General features: G+C 39.7%; 1 protein-coding gene across 1 annotated transcript; it reads right to left on the bottom strand.

Moving 5' to 3' along the window:
• Window positions 1–2,838: 2,838 nt before the first annotated feature.
• On the bottom strand, window positions 2,839–19,218 carry PRRG4 (proline rich and Gla domain 4). Its single transcript, XM_030332198.1, has 6 exons — window positions 19,099–19,218; window positions 18,635–18,759; window positions 11,194–11,357; window positions 9,556–9,604; window positions 8,238–8,370; window positions 2,839–3,075 (listed from the first exon to the last, which is right to left on the bottom strand). The coding sequence occupies exons 2-6, from the start codon at window positions 18,735–18,737 to the stop codon at window positions 2,841–2,843; spliced, it is 684 nt and encodes a 227-aa protein (XP_030188058.1). The 5' UTR covers window positions 18,738–18,759; window positions 19,099–19,218; the 3' UTR covers window positions 2,839–2,840.
• Window positions 19,219–21,047: the final 1,829 nt, after the last annotated feature.

The raw sequence follows: 21,047 nt of genomic DNA, 5'->3' as shown, positions 1-21,047 counted from the left end.
TACATATACCTATATACACTTATGTATATATGACAAATGGTCATCAATTTTTCATACAGAACTAGAATTAAGTAATAAGGTCCCTGTTCTTTGTAATTTGAGACAGCATAATTCTATAGGTATGAGATGGGCCTGGAAAAGTGTGCTTGCCCTTTCTAAACCTAGCTCTCACCAACATGTTAGATTTAGGGCAAGTTATCCTTCTACACCTCAGTCTGACTGCTACAAAATGAGCAAAGTAGAATTTGCCTCTGTCATTTTTTTTTTTTAAGTTCTTATTTATTTATTTATTTATTTATGTTTATTTTTGAGACAGAGACAGAGTGTGAGTGGAGGAGGGGCAGAGAGAGAGGGAGACACAAAATCCTAAACAGGCTTCAGGCTCTAAGCTGTCAGCACAGAGCCCGATGTGGGGCTCGAACTCACAAACCATGAGATCGTGACCTGAGCTGAATTTGGATACTTAACTGACTGAGCCACCCAGGTGCCCCTGCCTCTGACATTTTAAAGAAAATTAAAATAAGGGCAAAGTGCAAAGTTACATCAGAAAAGTATCTATGGAAAGTCAAAGTATGATTAATAGTAATTTTCTTTTTTTTTTTAATAATCTCTACACCAAATGTGGGGATCAAACTCATGACCTCCAGATCAAGACTTGCATGTTCTACTGACTAAGCCAGCCAGGTGCCCCATAATGGTAAAATTTTTATAGGTAATGTAGGACGCTCTAAAGAGACTACTTTTGGGGTACCTGGCTGGCTCAGTCAGTGGAGCACATGACTCTTGATCTCAAGGTTGTGAGTTCAAGCCTCACATTGGGCATGGAACCTACGTAAAATAAAGATTAAAAAAATTTTTTAGGACTTCTTTTCCTGGGGTGCCTGGCTGGCTCAGTTTGTGGAGCATACAACTCTTGATCTTGGGGCTGTGAGTTTGAACCCCACAGTGGGTGTAGAGATTTCTTAAAAATAAAATCTTTAAAAAAATAAAAATACTCTTAAAAATTGAGAATAAACTGAGGGCTGATGGGGAGTGGGAGGGAGGGGGGGTGGGTGATGGGCATTGAGAAGGGCACCTGTTGGGATGAACACTGGGTGTTGTATGGAAAACAATTGAAAATAAATTTCATATTAAAAAATAAAAATAAAAAAGTAAAAAGACTACTTTTTAAAATTATACCTAAATTTTGCTAGATGATTTCTTTGTGCCAAGCAACTAAAGAGACCCCATAATCTAGAAGGATAAAGTGGTTGCAGTCTGAAATGATTAAGGTCTTGCTTATATCCGCCTTAAGATCATGTTGTCTTAAAAGAGAGACATATACACTCACACACACATATTGGAATGATAATTTATACTTTGTAAACATTTAATTGGAAGGAATTACCAAATACATGTGGGTTTTAGTTTCACTTCTGTAAAAATTATAAAACAAAATACAATTTTACACATGGTCTTAAATAATTGGAAAATGCAATGCCTAGCAAAACAAAAAGAACAGAATTTTCTACTTTATTTGTCAGGAGTATGTTATTTCTTAAGTTCCTGCAAAGAGAAAACAAATTCACATTTACTTACATAAATGTGTGCAAACACACTCACTCCAGAGGTTTATAGCTTATATTCTACTACATTTTTAAGGAAGACTAGTCATATCTACAATTAGAAGAAGAGACAAAAAGTATAGGTTAAAACGATTACTTATGGTGTTTTGGGTCTAGACATTAAGAGGTACAAGGGGTTGTTGATAACTTTAGTTGGTATTATTATTATTATTTTTTAAAAGGTTATTTTATTTTTTTAAATGTTTATTTTTGAGAGAGAGCAAAGCAGGGGAGGGGCAGAGAGAGAGGGCGACAGAGGATCCCAAGCAGGCTCCATGCTGATAGCAGTGAGCTCGATGTGGATCTCAAACCCACGAACTGTGAGATCACGACCTGAGCCGAAGTCAGACACTCAAACAACTGAGCCACCCAGGTGCCCCTAGTCAGCATTATTTTAATAGCAGAAAAGTAAATTAATTTTTCTAGGTTCTCAAACTATTATTTATAAACTTCAACACATTTTCAAGATAAATAATTATACATAGTGATACATAGATAATTTAGCAATGAAAATGTCAGTAGAATGGGCAACTTTATCAAGTTCTAGTCACTCCTAGATTTGAAGCCTATGTATTTATTTGACAGTATTACAGCCCTTGCAAATCCTTGCCATTGCAACCCTATACTCTCTGAAGAACTCTCTAGCAAGTGATTTTTCTTTAAATTACTCCCTACTCCCCATAGCAAAACATGACTGACAGCAATTGTTAACAACTAAAACCTACAAATTATGGTTCAATACTATGCAATTATTTAAAATGTAAAACCCAGTGATTAAGGCCACCAATTTATACTGAAGTATCAAGTTTTGTAAAGTATTTCCAACCAAAAAGAAATTCTAATAAAGGGTGAGTCCAATATGCTGACTTTGGATAATCTACTGATCAGAAATCATTTTTTTTTAATATTCAATGCAAGAAATCTATAACCTTTATCTGTACAAAGGATATTTACTAGTTCTAGCTATGGCATCCATAACAGAGTTTTTGAACCATTAAAATAAACAAAAAAGTGCTCTCTTCTTTACTGCAAGGACATGGAATCAAAGTTTCTTATCGAGCTGATAATGATCAAGTTCAGGTCCAAGATGCCAACAGAACTTCTGTGGTGTTGTACACATGCTTATTCTTTCTTTGTCCTTAGAGTTTGTCATAAAGGCTGATATGACATGTCTCTTTGGTTCAGGGAAAACAAACCATTCAAATAACATGAATCTCCTTTTTCACCATGATGGGCTTAGTGAGATGGGAGCGACATAGACTTTTTAAATACTCGAAACCCTTTTGCTGGCCCGGGATATGGTGGCGGTGGGGAAACATTGTGTTTTCTGGTCAGTGCCACTGCCTGTTCATAAGAAGGTAATCCTGTGTCCTCTACGGAAGGTGGTGATGGAGTCAAGGCAGCCTCCTCAGGTCTTCTGAAAATGATGGAGGGAGTGTGCCGGCCCCTTCTTACATAGGTGGCTGAAGAACTAAACGGAGAGACTGCGGTTAGATCTAGAAAGGCAGCATTTTAGGTTAAAATGGCAATAGTATAAAACCCAACTGACTATGTTGATAAAAGTTGATCAAAAGCTTATCAAAAGTTGAACTTTTCATAAAAGTTGTTGTTATTACTATAACAACAGTTTTATTTTACACATAAACTCTGATGAAAGAGCAAGCGTTTTGGAGTCAGACACAGGTATGAAACTGGATCCTATCATTTCATAGCTACGTGACCAAAGGCAAGTAATCTAACTCAGTTTCCTCCTCAATAAAATGTGGATAATGATAGCTACCTCAACAGAGTTGTATTGTGTGGATTCAGAAAGATGTCATATTTAAAGTATCTAAGCAGTGTCTGGAACACTATAATAAGGGCTCAAAACATACTAATTCCCTTTTTCTCCCACTCCTGACAGAGAACTTTCTCAAAATATGTTGTGAAACCAAATCCTTTCTTGTTGAAAGGCAGCATTACTCCAAGCCAAGGGAAGTGATGTCACAGAGATAATCACAACAGGTGATGCCTGTCTCTCTCCTATTGCCCCTGCAGTCTTGCTGCCTGGTCCCATTCCTCCTAAACAGCACTTCTGTCATGTCCCTCTTCCCTGCAAAAGTGTAACCTGAAGCCTACTTTCCACTGAGTCAAGTTCAACTCCATGCCTCCTTTTTAGAGCCTCCCTTATCCTGGCCTCACCTTATTTTTTACAGCTTTTTGCTCTTGCGAAAGTACTATGTGCAATGAATTCTCTGTCCTGCCTCTGTGCTTTCACTGGCATTGTTTGCTTTCTCAGATTATTGTCTTTTCTGCACTCCATTGACCTAAGACAAACAATTTTAGAAAATATGGCCTAGTTCAAGCCCTACCATTTTCACAAAACTTTGTCAGCTACACCAGCCAATGAAAATTAATATGCAACACGGGTCTGGTGTTATGAACCTTTGTTTTCCCTTCTCACTATTGAATTACCAATTATAATTTAAACATTAGTAAATTTATCGGTTTAGACTGTGAAGTGGGCTGTACATGAAGCACTAATGTGTAAATCAAGTTCATAGAGCTATGGCTGATAAGATAGTTAGAATTCATAGGTTAATTCCCAACTTCTAGACAATATTTACAATATTCTTCCTAACAAGAGTTAAGCAGATGCAAAATACCGGAAACTTTTCCAAACCAAGGCAGTCAATTTGCACCTTGGAACACCTTTTCCTTGGAGGTAATAATGAGATATGAAACTAGAGGGAAGGAGACAGGATGACTAGCCTTTCAGTTAGCTGGGAGTAACTGAGAGCATCCATCACAAGCTTACTTAGAGGGCTCCACACAATTCCTCCTCTGCCAGAAATCTGGAACATAGTCATGGTAGGCTAGTCACTTGCCACCTTCATTAGCTTATGACCAAAAGTTCTATTTGTTTGCTGACAGAGAATAGGAGAGACAAGTGTTTTATTTGAACAAATAAAATTTTCCATGTCTACTTTCAAATTTTAAGATATAGAGACAGAGGCACATGGGTGGCTCAGTCGGCTACATGTAAGGCTCTCGATTTCGACTCAGGTCATGATCTCACAGTTCATGGGTTTGAGCCCTACGTTGGGCTCTGAGATGACAGCATGGAGCCTGCTTGGGATTCTCTCTCTCCCTCTGTCTCTGCCCCACTCCTGCTTGTGCGTGAGTGTACGTGCTCATGCCCTCTCTCTCTTTCTCACAAAACAAACAAACTTTAAAGATATAGAGACAATATAAAAATTATTAAATAATCTACACAGTGATTTCTTATATACATCTTAAATGATTCATATCAGAAAGTATGCACCAATAACATTTCAAATAAACTAACATCATCTTATGCCCACTTTTCTCCATAAAATACAGGAACTAAGAAATGAAAAGATCTTATTTCCCATTTCTTGGCATGTTTGGACAGAGGAATGAGACAACTTTTCTGACAATAATCTTATTTTTTACTTTTTTCTTTCTCAAATATTTCCTCACCCTTCCCCCACTTCTAGACTTGCAAAATACAGAAAGAGAATAAATAACTCTGCTAGAAGAATTTCTTGGGATAATAGATGAAAAGTACTTTAGTAAGTGTTTAAAAGTTAATCCCCAAATAAGAGAATATCTCATAAGCCTAGTTTTTAATGTCCCCTAAAATTCAAAAGGTTGTTTTGGGGATCAAAGTGAGAAAACAGATGTAAAACTGATGTGTGAACTGTATAGCATTATACTACACTAACATTAATAACTAATCCTACTTTTATTTTTTTATGATTTTTTAAAGTTTATTTATTTATTCTTAGTAATCTCTATACCCAATGTGGAGCTTGAACTCACAACCCCAAGATCAAGACTCCACACACTCTATGGACTGAGCTAGCCAGGCACCTCACTAATATTGCTTTCAAAATATGAGATGGGCACCTGGGTGACTCAGCTGAGCATCAGACTTTGGCTCAGGTCATGATCTTGCAGTTTTGTTTTTTTTTTTCTTTCCAGGAAGCAACTTTATTTGTTTTGATCTTGCAGTTCTTGAGTTCGAGCCCTGTGTCGGGCTCTGTGCTATCAGCATGGAACCCACTTCAGAGCCTCTGTCTCCCCCTCTGCCTCCCCCTCCCCCCCTTGTGCTCTTTTTCTCTCTCTCAAAAATGGATAAACATTCAAAAATACAAAATAAAGAGATATTACGGGTGCCTGGCAGGCTCAGTCGGTAGAGCATGCGACCTCTTGATCTCGAAGTCAAGAGTTCAAGCCCCCATGGTGGGTATAGAGATTACTTAAATAAATAAACTTTAAAAAATAAAATAAGAGATATTCAGGGTTTTTAAATTTTACAACAACATACACAGAAAACATACATAATAATGGCACTACTTTGCTACCTTTGTATTCTGCTTCTAACCTAAAGCAGGGAAGAAGCTACAAGATTTCAGAGAAAAAAAAAAAAAAGCATAAGGTAAGAAGATGTAGTGGTGCAGAAAGTAGAAAAATGAAGAAAAACAAAAGAGAAGAAAACGCCATGCATGAGGACACTGAATAATGGCTAGGCTATCACAGACCTTGAGTGCAATTATTAAACATGAGAGTATACACGAACCTTTTGGGAAAGACATTATGAATGGGGTGAAAAAGAAAGATAAAAGGCAAGAAGAGTCTCCATAGTCAATTTTGCCTGTATCTTCATTAGCCTGTGAGTTTACAGGACTCCCTCCCCTACTTGTGGAGAAAGCCACCCTGAATAAAATATTAGTCAAAAGTCCTAGAAAATGGAAAGACCTTGCTCATTTTCTATATTAAACAAGGTAAATTAATAAAAGTCTCTCAGCTTAAAAGATAGTGGCTTAAGAAGAATTAAGTAAGTTCTTCCTTACTTTCTCTTGTTTCTCAAAATTTTCCAGGATTTACAGAGCTCTCTGACAAACTCCTTTGTCCATGCGCACAGGTCATGTTAATGCCTCAGGGAGCTGTTCAGGAATTCCAGCTTGGGGATAGAATTACAATATATGTTGCCCCTGTCCTCCACCCTCTTTCTGCACCTTTGTTGTGGGCATCCTTGAAGGCTCTGTCCTTTTCCATCTGTCTTTTTGTCACACTTACAATATTTGCCTACTCTCGTGGCTTCAGTTTTTTTTTTTTAAGTAATATTTATGCCCAATGTGGGGTTCAAAGTCATGATCCTGAGATCAACAGTCACACGCTTTACCAACCTGAGTCAGCCAGGCACCCCATGGCTTTAGTTTTTATTCTCCAGTAGATGAATCCTAATTCCACATTTGTTGCCCTAAACTCTTAACTTACAATGAAGAAAAAAATTTTATTGTGGCAAAATATACATAACATAAAATTTGCCATTTTTAACCATTTTTAAGTGTTGCAACTTAGTGGCATTAATTATATTCACAATGTTATTCAACCATCACCACCATTTGCATAACTCTTTCATCACCTGGTCATGGTCATGAGCTTTTCATAGATTTTGAAAGTGTGAATAGGGATATGTACGCATCAATTTCAAATAGCCTGTTTAGCACTTAGTACTTTTTTTTAAATGAGGTTATTGTTACACTTATTCATCTACACTTACTGAGAAGGTAATAGAGATAATATAGAAGAGAATAACTTTTCATTTTTATGAGGATGCTGAGATTCTATTATCTAAACAATTATGGCTTTTATGAAGCCTTATGAAGCTTTATTAATGCGCTATTATCTTCAAGTGGTAACCATTTTATTTCATTCATTTTTATTTAAAATATCAGTAAAAATGTTTGAATTTAAAACGAGTTACACTGATTTCATTGGGTAGCCACATGGCTAGATCTGCTCATACTGGGACTCGGAGTAAATGATGGGACTTCTTGCTTCTGGAAACAATGTGAGGACACTGGTATCTGCCTCCTGCTTGAGAAGGAAATATTAAACACTCAAGTTGACACTTGTGAATTCTCTTATATTCTTTTGAAGGACCTTGGAAATAGCGTCAATAGATTGTTTATGTAAGTGTTAAATTAGACAACCAAACCACTGTCACAGACTAGAGGAGACCAGAGGGACATGTCAACTAAATGCAGTGTGGTATCTTGACTGTGTCCTAGAGCAGAAAGAGGACATGAATGGCAAAATTGGTGAAATCTGAACAGTAACAGTAACATACCAGTGTTAACAGTAACATACCAGTGTTGGTTTGTTTGTTTTACAAATGTTCTCTGGGAGTGTGAGATGTGAGATGTTAACAATGAGAGAAAGTGGATGAAGGATGGGAAAACTCTGCATTATCTTGGCAACTTTCCTGTATATCTAAAGTTATTCCAAAATAAAAAATTTACTTAAAAAAAACAGGCAGCCACTTTTATCCATTTAAAAATAACGACATAGAGGAGTGCCTGGGTGGCTCACTTGGTTAAGCATCTGATTCTTGGTTTCAGCTCAGGTCATGATCTTGTGGTTCGTGGGATCAAGCCCTGCATCGGGCTTTGCTCTGGCAGTGCAGAGCCTGTTTGGGATTCTCTCTCCCCGCCTTTCTCGGTCCCTCCCATGCTTACACTCTCTCTTTCTCGAAAAAAATAAACATTACAAAAATTTTTTTAATAAAATAACAATATAGAATGTATAATAGTGAATTACATGTTTTTACTTGGTACTTACCCTGGATATTGTTGCCTGTTACACTTGGTGATACAAAGATAGTAGCCAAGTAATCCAAAAATAACCAAAAATACTCCAGCAGCAATTAATCCAGTCAGAAGGCCCATGACATCAATTTTTTCTCTGTTGCCATCTTAAGAGAAGTCATTTAGTTAATATTTATTTAATATTTTAAAATCATTAAAAATATATACTAACTGGAAAGCACTACCTATGATTTCAATAAATTTAACACTGGATCTAAACATACTATTAAGCATCTAATAATATTGATTTTTCTAAAAAGTCTTTGTGTTAGCGACATGACCCGAAAAATTTGTAAATGGCACTTCCTAAAAGTCCTAGTTATAGTTTCATTTATTTTATTTAATTTTTTTTAAGTTTATTTCTTTATTTCCAGAGACAGAGAGAGAATCCCAAGCAGGCTCCACACTCAGCGTGGAGCCCAACATGGGGCTCAATCCCTCGACCCTAGGATCACAACCTGAGCCGAAATCAAGAGTTGGATGCTCAACCAACTGAGCCACCCAGGTGCCCCTCATTTACTTTAAATAGATCATATTAAATGAACAGTATTTAAGACTAAACATATTCTAGGGTGCCTGGCTGGCCAAGTTGGAAGAACAGGTGGCTCCTGATCTCAGGGTCATGAGTTCAAGCCCCATGTTGGGTGTAGAGATTACTAAATAAGTAAATAAACTTAAAAAAATACTAAACAAAACATTCTTTGTCTAACTAGGCACATTTCAGTATTAAATACACAGATAAATGTACTAAGAAACACTAGCATAGCAATGTAATAAAGTCTCCTCAGAGCTGGGGCTCTACCTGAGGGGAATGAAAGAGTTGGCAAAAAAGACTTGACTAAAAAGCAGCTACAAATGATAAATATGGATAAAATAAAGGATCTCCCCTCTGTAGAAGTTACTTAATTCTAACACTCTTAATTTACCTAGTAGCAGAAGTATTCCACTCACTTGCAATGGTAAAAGAGAAAAAAAAATTAAAATAGCTTACTACTTGGAACTAATGGAGTCCTACTTTTATTCTGTGCAAGTCTCAACTTAGCTGAGTTGTTTAAAACACCTTTAAGCCTATTATCTCATTTCCCTAGTATCTCACCAAACTTGATTTTCAGTGTGTAAAGATGAACATGGCTTCCTCAGTCTTAGATAGCCCAGTGTATAATTGAGAAATCTTCCCTGGGTTTACAAGGTATGTATGTTGAGCAACAACCAAACTCAAACAATGAAACTAAAATGTATTATAACAGAGAGAGGGTGGGAAAAACATTAAATTTGGTCAATTCTTGCCTTACCTGATTTTGTGGTTGGTCCTTTGATGGAATATTCTTGCCAAAATGCCATCTAAGAGAAAAGCAAACGTGCCAAGTTTATTTCATTGTTTTATTATCATTTCATTTGGTCCCAATGACCCACACAGGGGTGGTAAATTCTTGGCATGTGCCACAGGTAAGATACCAGTTTATTCAAGCTAGAGGGTGTGACTCATTCTAACTAAAGCACTAACACCCACCACTGTTTCTCCCAACTCTGAAATTGGTCAGGGGATTACTGGCCGTGCCAGCTCCCCACTGCTGTACCCTGCCGTTCTCCCTTCACCTGCTCAGAGTCCCCACTCAGGCATCAGGTGAAACTATCAGTGAGTCGGTGACAGCACCAAAGGTGGGAGCTGAAACCGTGGACCCATTACCAAGTTTGAAAAGGAGTCTGAACTTTTCTGTGCTAGGTGGGCCCTAAGTTTGCTAGATTTTATTGAAAGGTATTGATTGAGAAAGACATCCCTGAGATTCTGTAAGTTCAGTGTTTCTTGAGAGAATGAAGCAGATTTTAAGGAACCATGATAAAATCATTCAATGGGTTTGTGACAAACAGAATAAAATTTCAACAGGCACAACTACAAAGTACAGACTTTGTTTTCCTTCTCCAAAAGATGTGGCAGATATCAGTGGGGAATGAGAGGCTGGGAGCAATTTTAGAAGAAAAAGGAACTAAGTTCCATTAATACCTGCATTTGAAGGATACCTGGAGCTCTTATTGACCAAAGACTAAAACAGGACTCTTGAGGAAGGGAAAAAGGAGCTGTTATTTAATTTACAAAAGTAAAGAATTTGGATCACTTAACATTCTTTAAGAATGTGCCAGGTTATACAGGGATAGTGCTGTCCATTTTTTTTTTTTTTTTGTACTGTTCCAAGATTAATAGATAGGATTTAATTCTATTTTAAAGGAGAACATCTAGGGGGCATGTGGGTGGCTCAGTCAGTTGAGTGTCTGACTCTTGATTTTGGCTCAGTTCATGACCTCACGGTTTATGAGATCGAACCCTGAGTCAGGATCTGCAATGACAGTGTAGAGCCTGCTTGGGATTCTCCCTCTTTGTCCCTCCCCACCCCCTTCAAAATAAATTAAAAAAAGGGAGAACTTCTGAAAGTTTTTCCCCTTGAATTACACAGATATACCAAACAATAAACTCCTGAATGCAGAGACTATATATTTTGTATCTTCACTCTTTGGCAGAGCAGTTGACATAATAGATTGTTAATACATAACAGTAATCAGAAAAGATAAGGTCACTGATAGGAAAATTTCTGAGTCTAGAATGATTGAAGCTAACTAAGAGTCCGAGAACTAACTCAAATAATATCTTAAAATTTAATTCACTCTGCCTTATAATTGTTTTTGAATATAATAAACATTAAACACACAAAATCACAGCATAATTGACAACTTGCTAATTACTACAAGCCCATTTAATTAAATATAAAAACCAAGTTTAAATAGCTTAATTATCATTTTAAAGAAGTAAAGAGGGGTAACAGGTATACAATCTTGATTTTATTTTAACCATAAAATCTCTGATGACTGAGAGTGACACTTTAAGTATCATTTAATAATAATAATTTCCAGTCAATTAACATTATCAACCAAATTACCGTTTTGTCTTCATCCACAAAAATTTCTCTGGCTTCCTCATAATTACAAATTTCTTCTATGCACTCTCTTTCTAGGTCACCGGGCGTGAAGAGCTCCAAATCAAATCTATTGTATAGGAGGTGTCTACGTATGAAAAGGTTTGCTTCTTCTTTTGATGTGAAGACTAATAAAGAAATAGAAAGATTTCAAAGGTTGATAAAAATAGGGCAGAAAATTTCTGTTTTAACTGTGGAAAAGTGAATAATTCTCTTGATGTAAGATTATACCAAATTTTCTTGTATGGTTTTAAGTCCTGACAAAAAGAAATCTCATCAGTAAAAATAATTTCTGTTATATATGAAATACATATACTAGCATAAGTATAATTTTGATTTATGTCCAAATTATTAGCATAAATTAAAATTATTTAAATATCACTTTTCCCTCCAGACAATAACATTTCCAAGAAATGACAGGTCAGGCTATTCTACTTCTAAAGGGTTGGCTCTCTATTATCTTGACTGAGAAAAATTAGTTTGGTGTCATGGACAGAGTATTGGACTAAGAGAAGACAGAGATTCTCGGTTTTGATTTGGCTTAGCTATTGGCTGTGTATCCTGGGATAGTCACTTACATCTCTGGTTTGCTATTTCTTCGTTTGTAAAATTGGAAAATGAACTAAATAATTACTAAGATCTTTTTATGTTTTAAAATTATAAATTCATACATTTATATTAATTTTTTTAATCAAAAAATTTTTTAATGTTTATTTATTTTTGAGAGAGAGAGAGAGAGAGAGAGACAGAGTGTGAGCAGGGAAGGGGAAGAGACAGAGAGGGAGACAGAGTCCAAAGCAGGCTCCAGGCTCTGAGCTGTTGGCACAGAGCCTGATTTGGGGTTTAAACCCATGAACTGTGAGATTGTAATCTGAGCCAAAGTTGGATGTTCAAGTGATTGAGCCACCCAGGCGCCCCTAATTTAAAAAAAAAAAAAAATTAATGTTTATTTAAAAAAAAAAAATTTATTTTTTTTTTTTAAATTTTTTTTTCAACGTTTATTTATTTTGGGGACAGAGAGAGACAGAGCATGAACGGGGGAGGGGCAGAGAGAGAGGGAGACACAGAATCGGAAACAGGCTCCAGGCTCTGAGCCATCAGCCCAGAGCCCGACGCGGGGCTCGAACTCACGGACCGCGAGAAAAAAAAATTTTTTTTTAACGTTTATTTATTTTTGAGACAGAGAGAGACAGAGAAAGAACAGGGGAGGGGCAGAGAGAGGGGAGACACAGAATCCAAAACAGGCTCCAGGCTCTGAGCAGTCAGCACAGAGCCTGACGCGGGGCTCGAACTCATGGACTGTGAGATCATGACCTGAGCCGAAGTCGGACGCTTAACCGACCAAGCCACCCAGGCGCCCCATTGTTTATTTATTTTTGAGAGAGATGGAGCACGAGCAGGGGAGGGGAAGAGAGAGAGGGAGACACAGAATCTGAAGCAAGCTTCACGCTCTGAGCTGTCAGCACAGAGCCCAACGTAGGACTCAAACTCACAAAGTGTGAGATCATGACTTGAGCCCAAAGTCGGATGCCCAACCAACTGAGCTACCCAGGCATCCCAATATATTAAAAATTTTAGAGCAAGTTTATACTAAAAACTTATAAAATTTTAAACTTCTAAGTTAATAAAATTATAAGTTAATTATAAGATTAATTAAAAGACATTCAGCCCCAGGATGCCTGGGTGGCTCAGGTTATGATCTCAAGGTTTGTGAGTTCAAGCCTCATGTCAGGCTGGCTGCTGTCAGCTCAAGCCTGGAGACTGCTTTGGGTTCTGTGTCTCCCTCTCTCTCCTCTCTCTGCCCCTCCCTCGCTTGTGCTCTGTCTCTCTCTGTTTCTCTCTTAAAAATAAATAAATGTTAAAAAAAAAAAAAAGACATTCAGTCCCTCCTAAAGAATTAGTTCCTTCTACCTACCCTCCAAATATGTGTCTCCAATACTTTATAAGACTCCCTCTATCTTTTCTGGGAAGGTAAATGGTAAACACGATAGAGTTTAGCACAGGTTGACACAAAACCAAAATGTCCCACCATGGCAGTATTTTAAAAACCCACAAACTTAAAACTCATTCTGGCATCACACAAAGAATGCTTAAAAAATCTTGCTCCTGGGGCACCTGGGTGGCTCAGTCGGTTAAGCGACTGACTCTTGATTTCCACTCAGGCCATGATCTCACGATTCCTGAGATCAAGTCCACATGGGGCTCTGCACTGACAGTGAGGAGCCTATTTGGGACTCTGCCCCTTCCCTTCTGTGTTCACGCATACTATAAATAATAAACATTAAAAAAAAAAAAAAAGAAATCTTGTTCCAGGTCACATTACCAAGACTAGAATTCAGAAACTGTGAACACTACGACAAATGCTTAAAAGAATTTGGTATTTCTCACTGCTAACCATTACTATAAAGGAAGAATATATTAAAGTGGGCGACTGAAATACTGAGTACTAATGAGAGAGCATGGCTTGAAAGATTAATATTGATTTGTGAATGATCTCAGGTTAGCCATTTATTCTTAGCCCCTTGAGAACAGTCACACCTTGTCCAAGATATTTTTTTTCTACTAATCAATCACCTTTCCAAATAGGTCTGAATCTTATAGAGCTATTTTGTTCAATACAATAGCCATTAGGCACACATATGGCTATTGAGAACTGAACTACGGCCAATTTGAATTGAGATGTGCTATAAATGTAAAATATGCACTGGATTTGAAAGACTTAATTAAAAAAGTGAAATATATCAATGTCTTATATTGCTTATATTTGGAAATGATATTTAGGATATAATGGCTTAAATTAAATATATGAAAAACATATAATTTTATCAATTATTTTTACATTTTTAATATGGTTATTAGAAAATTCAAAATTTTGGGGGCACCTGGGTGGCTCAGTAGGTTAAGTGTCCTGACTTTGGCTCAGGTCATGATCTTGCAGCCCCCTGCATCAGGCTCTTTGCTGATAGCTCAGAGCCTGGAGCCTGCTTCAGAGTCTTTGTGTGTGTCTCTCTCTGCCACTTCCTGCCTTATGTTCTGTCTCTCTCTCAAAAATGAAAAAACATTAAAAAAAAAGAAAAGAAAAAAAGAAAATTTTAAATTATTTATGTGGTTTACATTATGTTTCTATTTGCCTGCACTATTCCAGCATATACATATCTATGTTATAAATAACATGTATGGGCTATTTGGACTGGGGTGGTGGGGAAGCTAGAATGGAATCACTGTTGATAACTGTTTTCAGAAATATTCTAGGGGCACATGGGTGGCTCAGTCAGATGAGTGTTGGACTCCCTTTTTTAAAAAAATTTTTTAATGTTTATTCATTTTTGAGAGACAGAGAGAGACAGAGCATGAGCGGGGAAGGGGCCACAGAGAGGGAGACACAGAATCTGAAATAGGATCCAGACTCTGAGGTGTCAGCACAGAGCCCAATGAGGGGCTCAAACTCACAAACTGCGAGATCCTGACCTGAGACAAAGTTGGACACTCAACTGACTGAGCCACTCAGGTGCCCCTAGATGAGTGTTGGACTCTTGATTTTGGCTCAGATCCTGGTCCCAGGGTCATGGGATCGAGCCCCAAGTTGGGCTCTGTGCTGAGTATGGAACCTGCTTGGGATTCTCTCTCCCTCTGCCCCTCTCCCCTGCTCGTGTTCTCTCTCTCTCTAAAAGGAAAAGAAAAGAAAAAAATATTCTAAAAGGCAACCAGTATGATGAAATCTTTCTATTCTTTATTCTCCCTTGTCTTCTTATAGATTTTATGCTACTACCAAATAGAGACAAAATGAAAAAATTTCCAAGTCACCATCATCTCTCATTGGGATTCTTACATTGGCCCTCAAAGGGGTTGCCTTGCTTCCCTACAGTCTGTTTTTAACATTGTGTTGTAGCCTCACTGGCTTCCATTGCACCTTTGTACTTGCTATTTCTCCTGAACAGAACTTTCTTCTTTCAGTTTGTTCTTCCATCTCCTTTAGGATTTTGTTCAATGTTAGCTTAACTCCCATCCCCACCTACCCACCTCTGGCACTCCCCTGTCCCTTACTATACTTTGTTTTTCTCCATAGCACTTATCACCATCAGGTGTTTTATATGTGTTACCCACTTACTTGTTACCACTGTTTCCCTCACTAGAAGAAAAAATTTCATTCAAGTAGGCATGCAGTTCCTGACACATACAAAGCACTCAAAAAACTTTACTAAATGAATGAATGAACTCAACTTTTCTATGTTGGGAAGAAACTCTTGGACCTAAATTCTACTAGTTAAAACAATTCATAGGTATAATCTGGTATTACTCAGTTTATTGTAGGTTTAAAATACTAAACCAGTGATGAAGTAACTCATGGCCTGCCTAACTTAGCTATACTTACTACATGAAATCTAATTTTAGAATGGAGAATTAGAAATCTGCTTTTGTATTGCTATTTCTCAGATGTGGCTAGATCTTTACATTTTATTGGCTAAGAAAGCAATGCAAATTTCTCACTGTTGGTCTTTCCTTCAAGCAGGTTATTTGAATTATAAAAATACTCTGCTCTCCATGGGCGACTGGGTGGCTCAGTTGGTTGAGTGTCTGACTTTGGCTCAGGTCATGATTCCACGGCTTGTGGGTTTGAGCCCCACATCTGGTTCTGTGCTGACAGCTTGGAGCCTGGAGCCTCCTTCAAATTCTGTCTCTGGCTCTCTTTGCACCCCCCCCCCAAATATAAAATAACATTAAAATTTTTTTTAAAAAATACTCTGTGCCCTCCAGATGGGATTCAATAGAACTACTTTCAACTTGAAAGGAAAGTAAGAAAGAGAGAATCATAAACATTTTTATTGTTCTTGGGATGATACTTATGCCAGTAAAATCTTCACCCCCAAATTAAACATGGCCTCCAGGGGCTGCTGTTTGCCACTTCCCTGAATGTGAAAGTTCTGATTCCATCAGTGGTTGACCTCAGACTTTCAGTGCTTCATTAAACTTGTTCCTGCCACCCTTTTGATCTTAGGAGAAATACTGTCCTTTGTTGTTTGGGTCCTATGTAACTGTGAATTTGTTTGTTATCCAAAGAAGCAAACCTCCTGGTCCTGGGGCATTCGGGACTTCCCTCCGCCCATTGCTGGAGGATATGTGGTCCTTAGTACTTTTGTATTTGCCTCCTCAGGTTCTCTTCCCAAGTTGATTCCTCCCAGTTAAGGCTGTCCTAAGAGGCTGTCTCTGCTTTCCGATGTTTCAAACCCACCAAACCAGGGATTTTATTTGCTCCCTCTCTCCTTCTCCCTCTCTCATGCCATGTTTTCTAAATAAACTCCTTTTAAGTCATTTCAACTCCACCCTTGGGCTTTATCAGAGTTTAGCTGAAGGTCCTTTATTTTCCTGGTTACTTTTCATATCGCCACTTATTATTGGCTTCTGTGCCATACAACTCTCCAGAGACAGAGTTACTGCTATTCTTTCCTCTCTCTGGAGCTCTCTGTCCCTACCTCTGTCACAGAGCTTATGGAGATGATCTCTTTACATCCTACCCTCTTTGCCAGATGAAGAGGTCTTCCAGGGTAGGGACTAGTCTTTCACTGCTGTATCTCCAGCACCTAGCATTGGGCCTGGCACATAGTATGTGATAATAAAGTGATTACTAACTGAACAAATTAGCTCTTTAAATATATAGGATTCCTTGGGGCACCTGGGTGGCTCAATCAGTTAAGCATCTGACTCTTGATTTCAGCTCAGGTGTGGTCTTGAGGTTTGTGGGATTGAGCCCCACAATGGGCTCCACACTGACACCTCCGAGCCTGCTTGGGATTCTCTCTCTCCCTCTCTTTCTGCCCTTCCCCCACATGCTCTCTAAATAAATAAATAAATAAATAAATAAATAAATAAATAAATAAACTTAAGAAATACAGGATTTCTTGTTTACATTTCCCACAGAGATTTCCAGTCTTCTGCACTCGAGTATGATCTCTAAATTCCTTCCATAGTCTGTGATGTCCTTGAGAATGTCTTTTATGTCTGTATTATGTGAATGAATGAATATACTCATAAGCATACTGGGGATCAGCACCTGGTCTCACTGAGTGTAGACCTTCAATCTTACATATGCGGTGTAATTTGGGAGGCACCGAGAAGGATCTCCTTCTAAATTCTGTCCCTATACTCACTAGCTAGCTTATCCATTGCCTAGAATTCTGCTATTAGGGTTTGACTCCTTTGGGTTAAGATACCTATCCTTTTGGGTTAAGATGTCCTATCTTAAAATACACACACACACACACACACACACACACACATGCACACACAGACACACACCCTCCTGGAAGGTTTAATACACTCAGCTTTATTAATCATTAATAAGTTATCCAGGAGTATTAGTGTAACAGATCCTTCCCAAATGAAAATGAGCTGAGACTAGATCTGATGAGAAGGAACAAGGGACAGGAATGTGTGGAGAACGAAGTAGATCCAAAATATTGGCACTGGGTAGAGAAGCATAATGGCTAGGCAGAGAGAAGGATGCTGAAACCAAAGCCAATTTTTTTTCTTTTCTGACTTTTCTTTTCTTTTTTTAAAGTTTATTTATTTTGAGAGAGACAGAGACAGTGCAAGTGGGGGCGGGGCAGAAAGAGAGGGAGAGAGAGAGAATCCCAAGTAGGCTCCTCACTGTTGCACAGAGTCCAATGTGGGGCTTGAACTCATCTAAACCAAGAGAGCGGAAACCAAGAGTCCAAAGCTTAACCAACTGAGCCACCCAGGCACCCCTCTTGTCTGTTTTTGTCTAAGATAGACTTTTAAAATGTGATCAGGAACCAGTCTGTTTATGACCTGGAACCCGCAAGGTATGAAATTCTAGGTTAGCAAGCCCCAAGCCTAATCTTCCCACAACCATCTGACTTCATCCAGATAATCAGACAATTTGATGTCAAAAAGCACCTCAGGGATCGTTCTACTCCCCACTCCCATCATTTTACAGAGGAAGAAATTCAAGTGGAGAAGGGTTAAGTAACTTGCCCAGGGTCTTATCACAAGTCCAGACTAGATCCTGGACTCCTTGTCCATCTTTCCAGGAAGAACAAGTAATTATGCTCATTATAATTACCACATAGCCTCATCTAGAAAAACGGCACTCACTGATTTTCAGAAGGTGAAACAGGCTTTCCATTCAGTGAACCACAAACAAGGTCTTAAATATATATTTATCAAAAGTAACCTACAGAAATAAATTTGTATAAATTGTACCCAACATAACCACAACATTGCCAAATAAACCACAAATTAAACTAAGGGATATTTTGGTGCTTTTTATGATTGATGGGGGCATGTAATTTCAAAGACTACACTTTCTCGCTGGAGATCTGTAATACGTGGCTCGGGTTTCCGGGGTTGGGGGGGGGGGGTTCCTCGGAACGGAGGCCATGCTTACCTTCTTCTCCAGCATGCCCAGACTCCTTTGGACTTCTTGTGCAATGAGGAAACGCGAAAGTAACTATGCGCAGTTGGCTGAGAAAAACCAGAAGTGTAAACATAGTCTGGTAACTGCCAAACAAACTGAAACAAAATAACAACAGCAAAAAGTCAAAAAAGCCCCTGGCTCAGCGCTTTGAGTTTTCCTGGGAACTGAGTCACCCACCTGCTGCGCTCCCAGCAACCGCCCGACTGCGCCCCGCTCTCGGGTTTCGGTCACCCGGGCCCGACCCGCGCCCGGAAAGCGGCTCCGAGAGCGCCTAGTGACAAATGCTGCGCCCCCGGTGCTCTGCCGACTGCTGAGCGGACACCTGTCGCCGCGGGCAGCCCTCTACCTTCACTTCCAATCGGACCCGGTCCGCCGAGGGGGCCGCGCTCTGAGAAACCCATTCCCGGTCCTAGCCAAGCCGTCGGGCCCCGCACCTGAGGCTCTGGGCGCATGTTCCTGCAGTTCCCGGGCCGAAGCCCCGTCGGCGGGTGGTCCCTGCGGCCGCCAGACCCTCCGTCCCGGCGTCCCCGACCCCCAAATCTCGGCGACAATCCCGGCCTCTCTCTCCGCAAGGCCGGAGTGGCCTCCGCGTTCGGGCCGTGGAAGCGCCTGGGGTCTGCGGAGGGGCGCCCGGGGACGCGCGGCGTTAAGTTCCTGCCTTGATCCCGAGAGGCCGCGGAGCAGAGCAGTGGGAGAGGGAGGGCGGAGGCGGCTACCTGGGGAGCACCCGCCGCGCTCCTCCTCCCCGGGGGCCGGCCTACCTGCGGCGGGCGGGCGATCCGCGGGTGCTTCCCGAGCCGCCGCAGCTTCAGCCGGGAGCCTCGGGCGAGCCCGGCCGCCTGCAGCCAGTTCTGGCCCCGCCTTGGCGCGCGGGTGGCAGGTTTTGGACTGGTTTCTAGACCCGGCGTTGCTTGCGAGTTCAGGGGGCGTTTTCAAAAGTGCTCGGTGGTAAGCAGAGCGCCCCCCGGCGCATCCCGCGGGCTTGTCGCTTTGGATTTCCCTGGGCTAGGGGTCTGTCTTGTGGTTACTTTAGGTCAGCGGTTCTCAGAGGGTGGTCCGGGAACGAAAACAAAATATTCACCAGAGAAAATACACTTCACTAGTAATAGGAAATGGGAAGTGACTTTAAAACTAATCGATTACATTGGTTTTCAAATCGTGGTCCGCCAGGTCTTGGGATGTTTCTAAGATCCTTTCAAGGGGTCTCCTAGGTCAAAACTATTTCCATTAGGGTAAAAAGACATGATTTGCCTTTTTCACTTCCGTTGTCTCACGACTGTACAACGGAAATTTCCAGAGGCCATTTGACGTGAATGGTGTCATCACTCTAATAGAATGCCTGTATGGATATTATTGTGTTTTCTTTTTTTTTTTTTTTTTTAATTTTTTTAACGTTTATTTATTTTTGAGACAGAGAGAGACAGAGCATGAACAGGGGAGGGGCAGAGAGAGAGGGAGACACAGAATCCGAAACAGGCTCCAGGCTCTGAGCTGTCAGCACAGAGCCCGACGCGGGGCTCGAACCCACGGACCGTGAGATCATGACCTGAGCCGAAGTCGGACGCTTAACCGACCAAGCCACCCAGGCGCCCCTATTATTGTGTTTTCTATGGTAGTAGGTTTAAGTATCCATATGTACGTTTCTATAGAGATTAATAAAGTTAATTTGTTCTCACTACTGTAATTTAGCTGTCTTTGATCGTACCTGCCAGGATAACTGTAACCTCATTATTTAAAAAAAAAAAACAAAAGCAAAAACATCTTGAAATCTTGAACTTTTCTTTGAGTTTATGAGGAAACAACAAAAAAGTAAACTTTGTTGTCTTGATTTGGAATAATATTTTGAAAATATCTCAGTTTTAATATGTAATATGATCTAATCAGATATAATTCACATAAGTAAAGGCTCTATAGGGCCCTTGATAGAGTGTAAAGCGTCCAGAGACCCAATCGTTTGAGAATTGGTGCCTCAAGTAATGAAGGCAGCAGGCTGTAAGAGGACCTTATCAGGTAACATTCACATCCTTCATTGTCCAAATAACATGCTTCACAATTCTTTGAAACATTACTTAAGATTCTGAGGGGTCCCTGGGTGGCTCAGTCGGTTAAGCCTCCAACTTTGGCTCAGGTCATGGTCTCACAGTTCCTGACTTCCAGCTCTACCCACATTGGTCTCGGTGCTGACAGCTCAGAGCCAGAGCCTGCTTCCGATTCTGTGTCTCTCTCTGTTCCTTCCCCGCTTGCACTCTGTCTCTCTTTCTCAAAAATAAACATAAAAAAAAAAAAAAAGATTCTGTGCTTTGACCAAAGTGGCTTGGCACTTGCTGGAAATCAGAGGAAACATTTTTTTCCCCTTTCTAGTTTTTTATTAATTCAGTATCCA

Source organism: Lynx canadensis, chromosome D1 (genome assembly GCF_007474595.2).
Source record: "Lynx canadensis isolate LIC74 chromosome D1, mLynCan4.pri.v2, whole genome shotgun sequence".
Taxonomy (NCBI): domain Eukaryota; kingdom Metazoa; phylum Chordata; class Mammalia; order Carnivora; family Felidae; genus Lynx; species Lynx canadensis.
The sequence above is the reverse complement of the archived record's forward strand: the minus strand, read 5'-3'. Positions and strand labels throughout refer to the sequence as shown.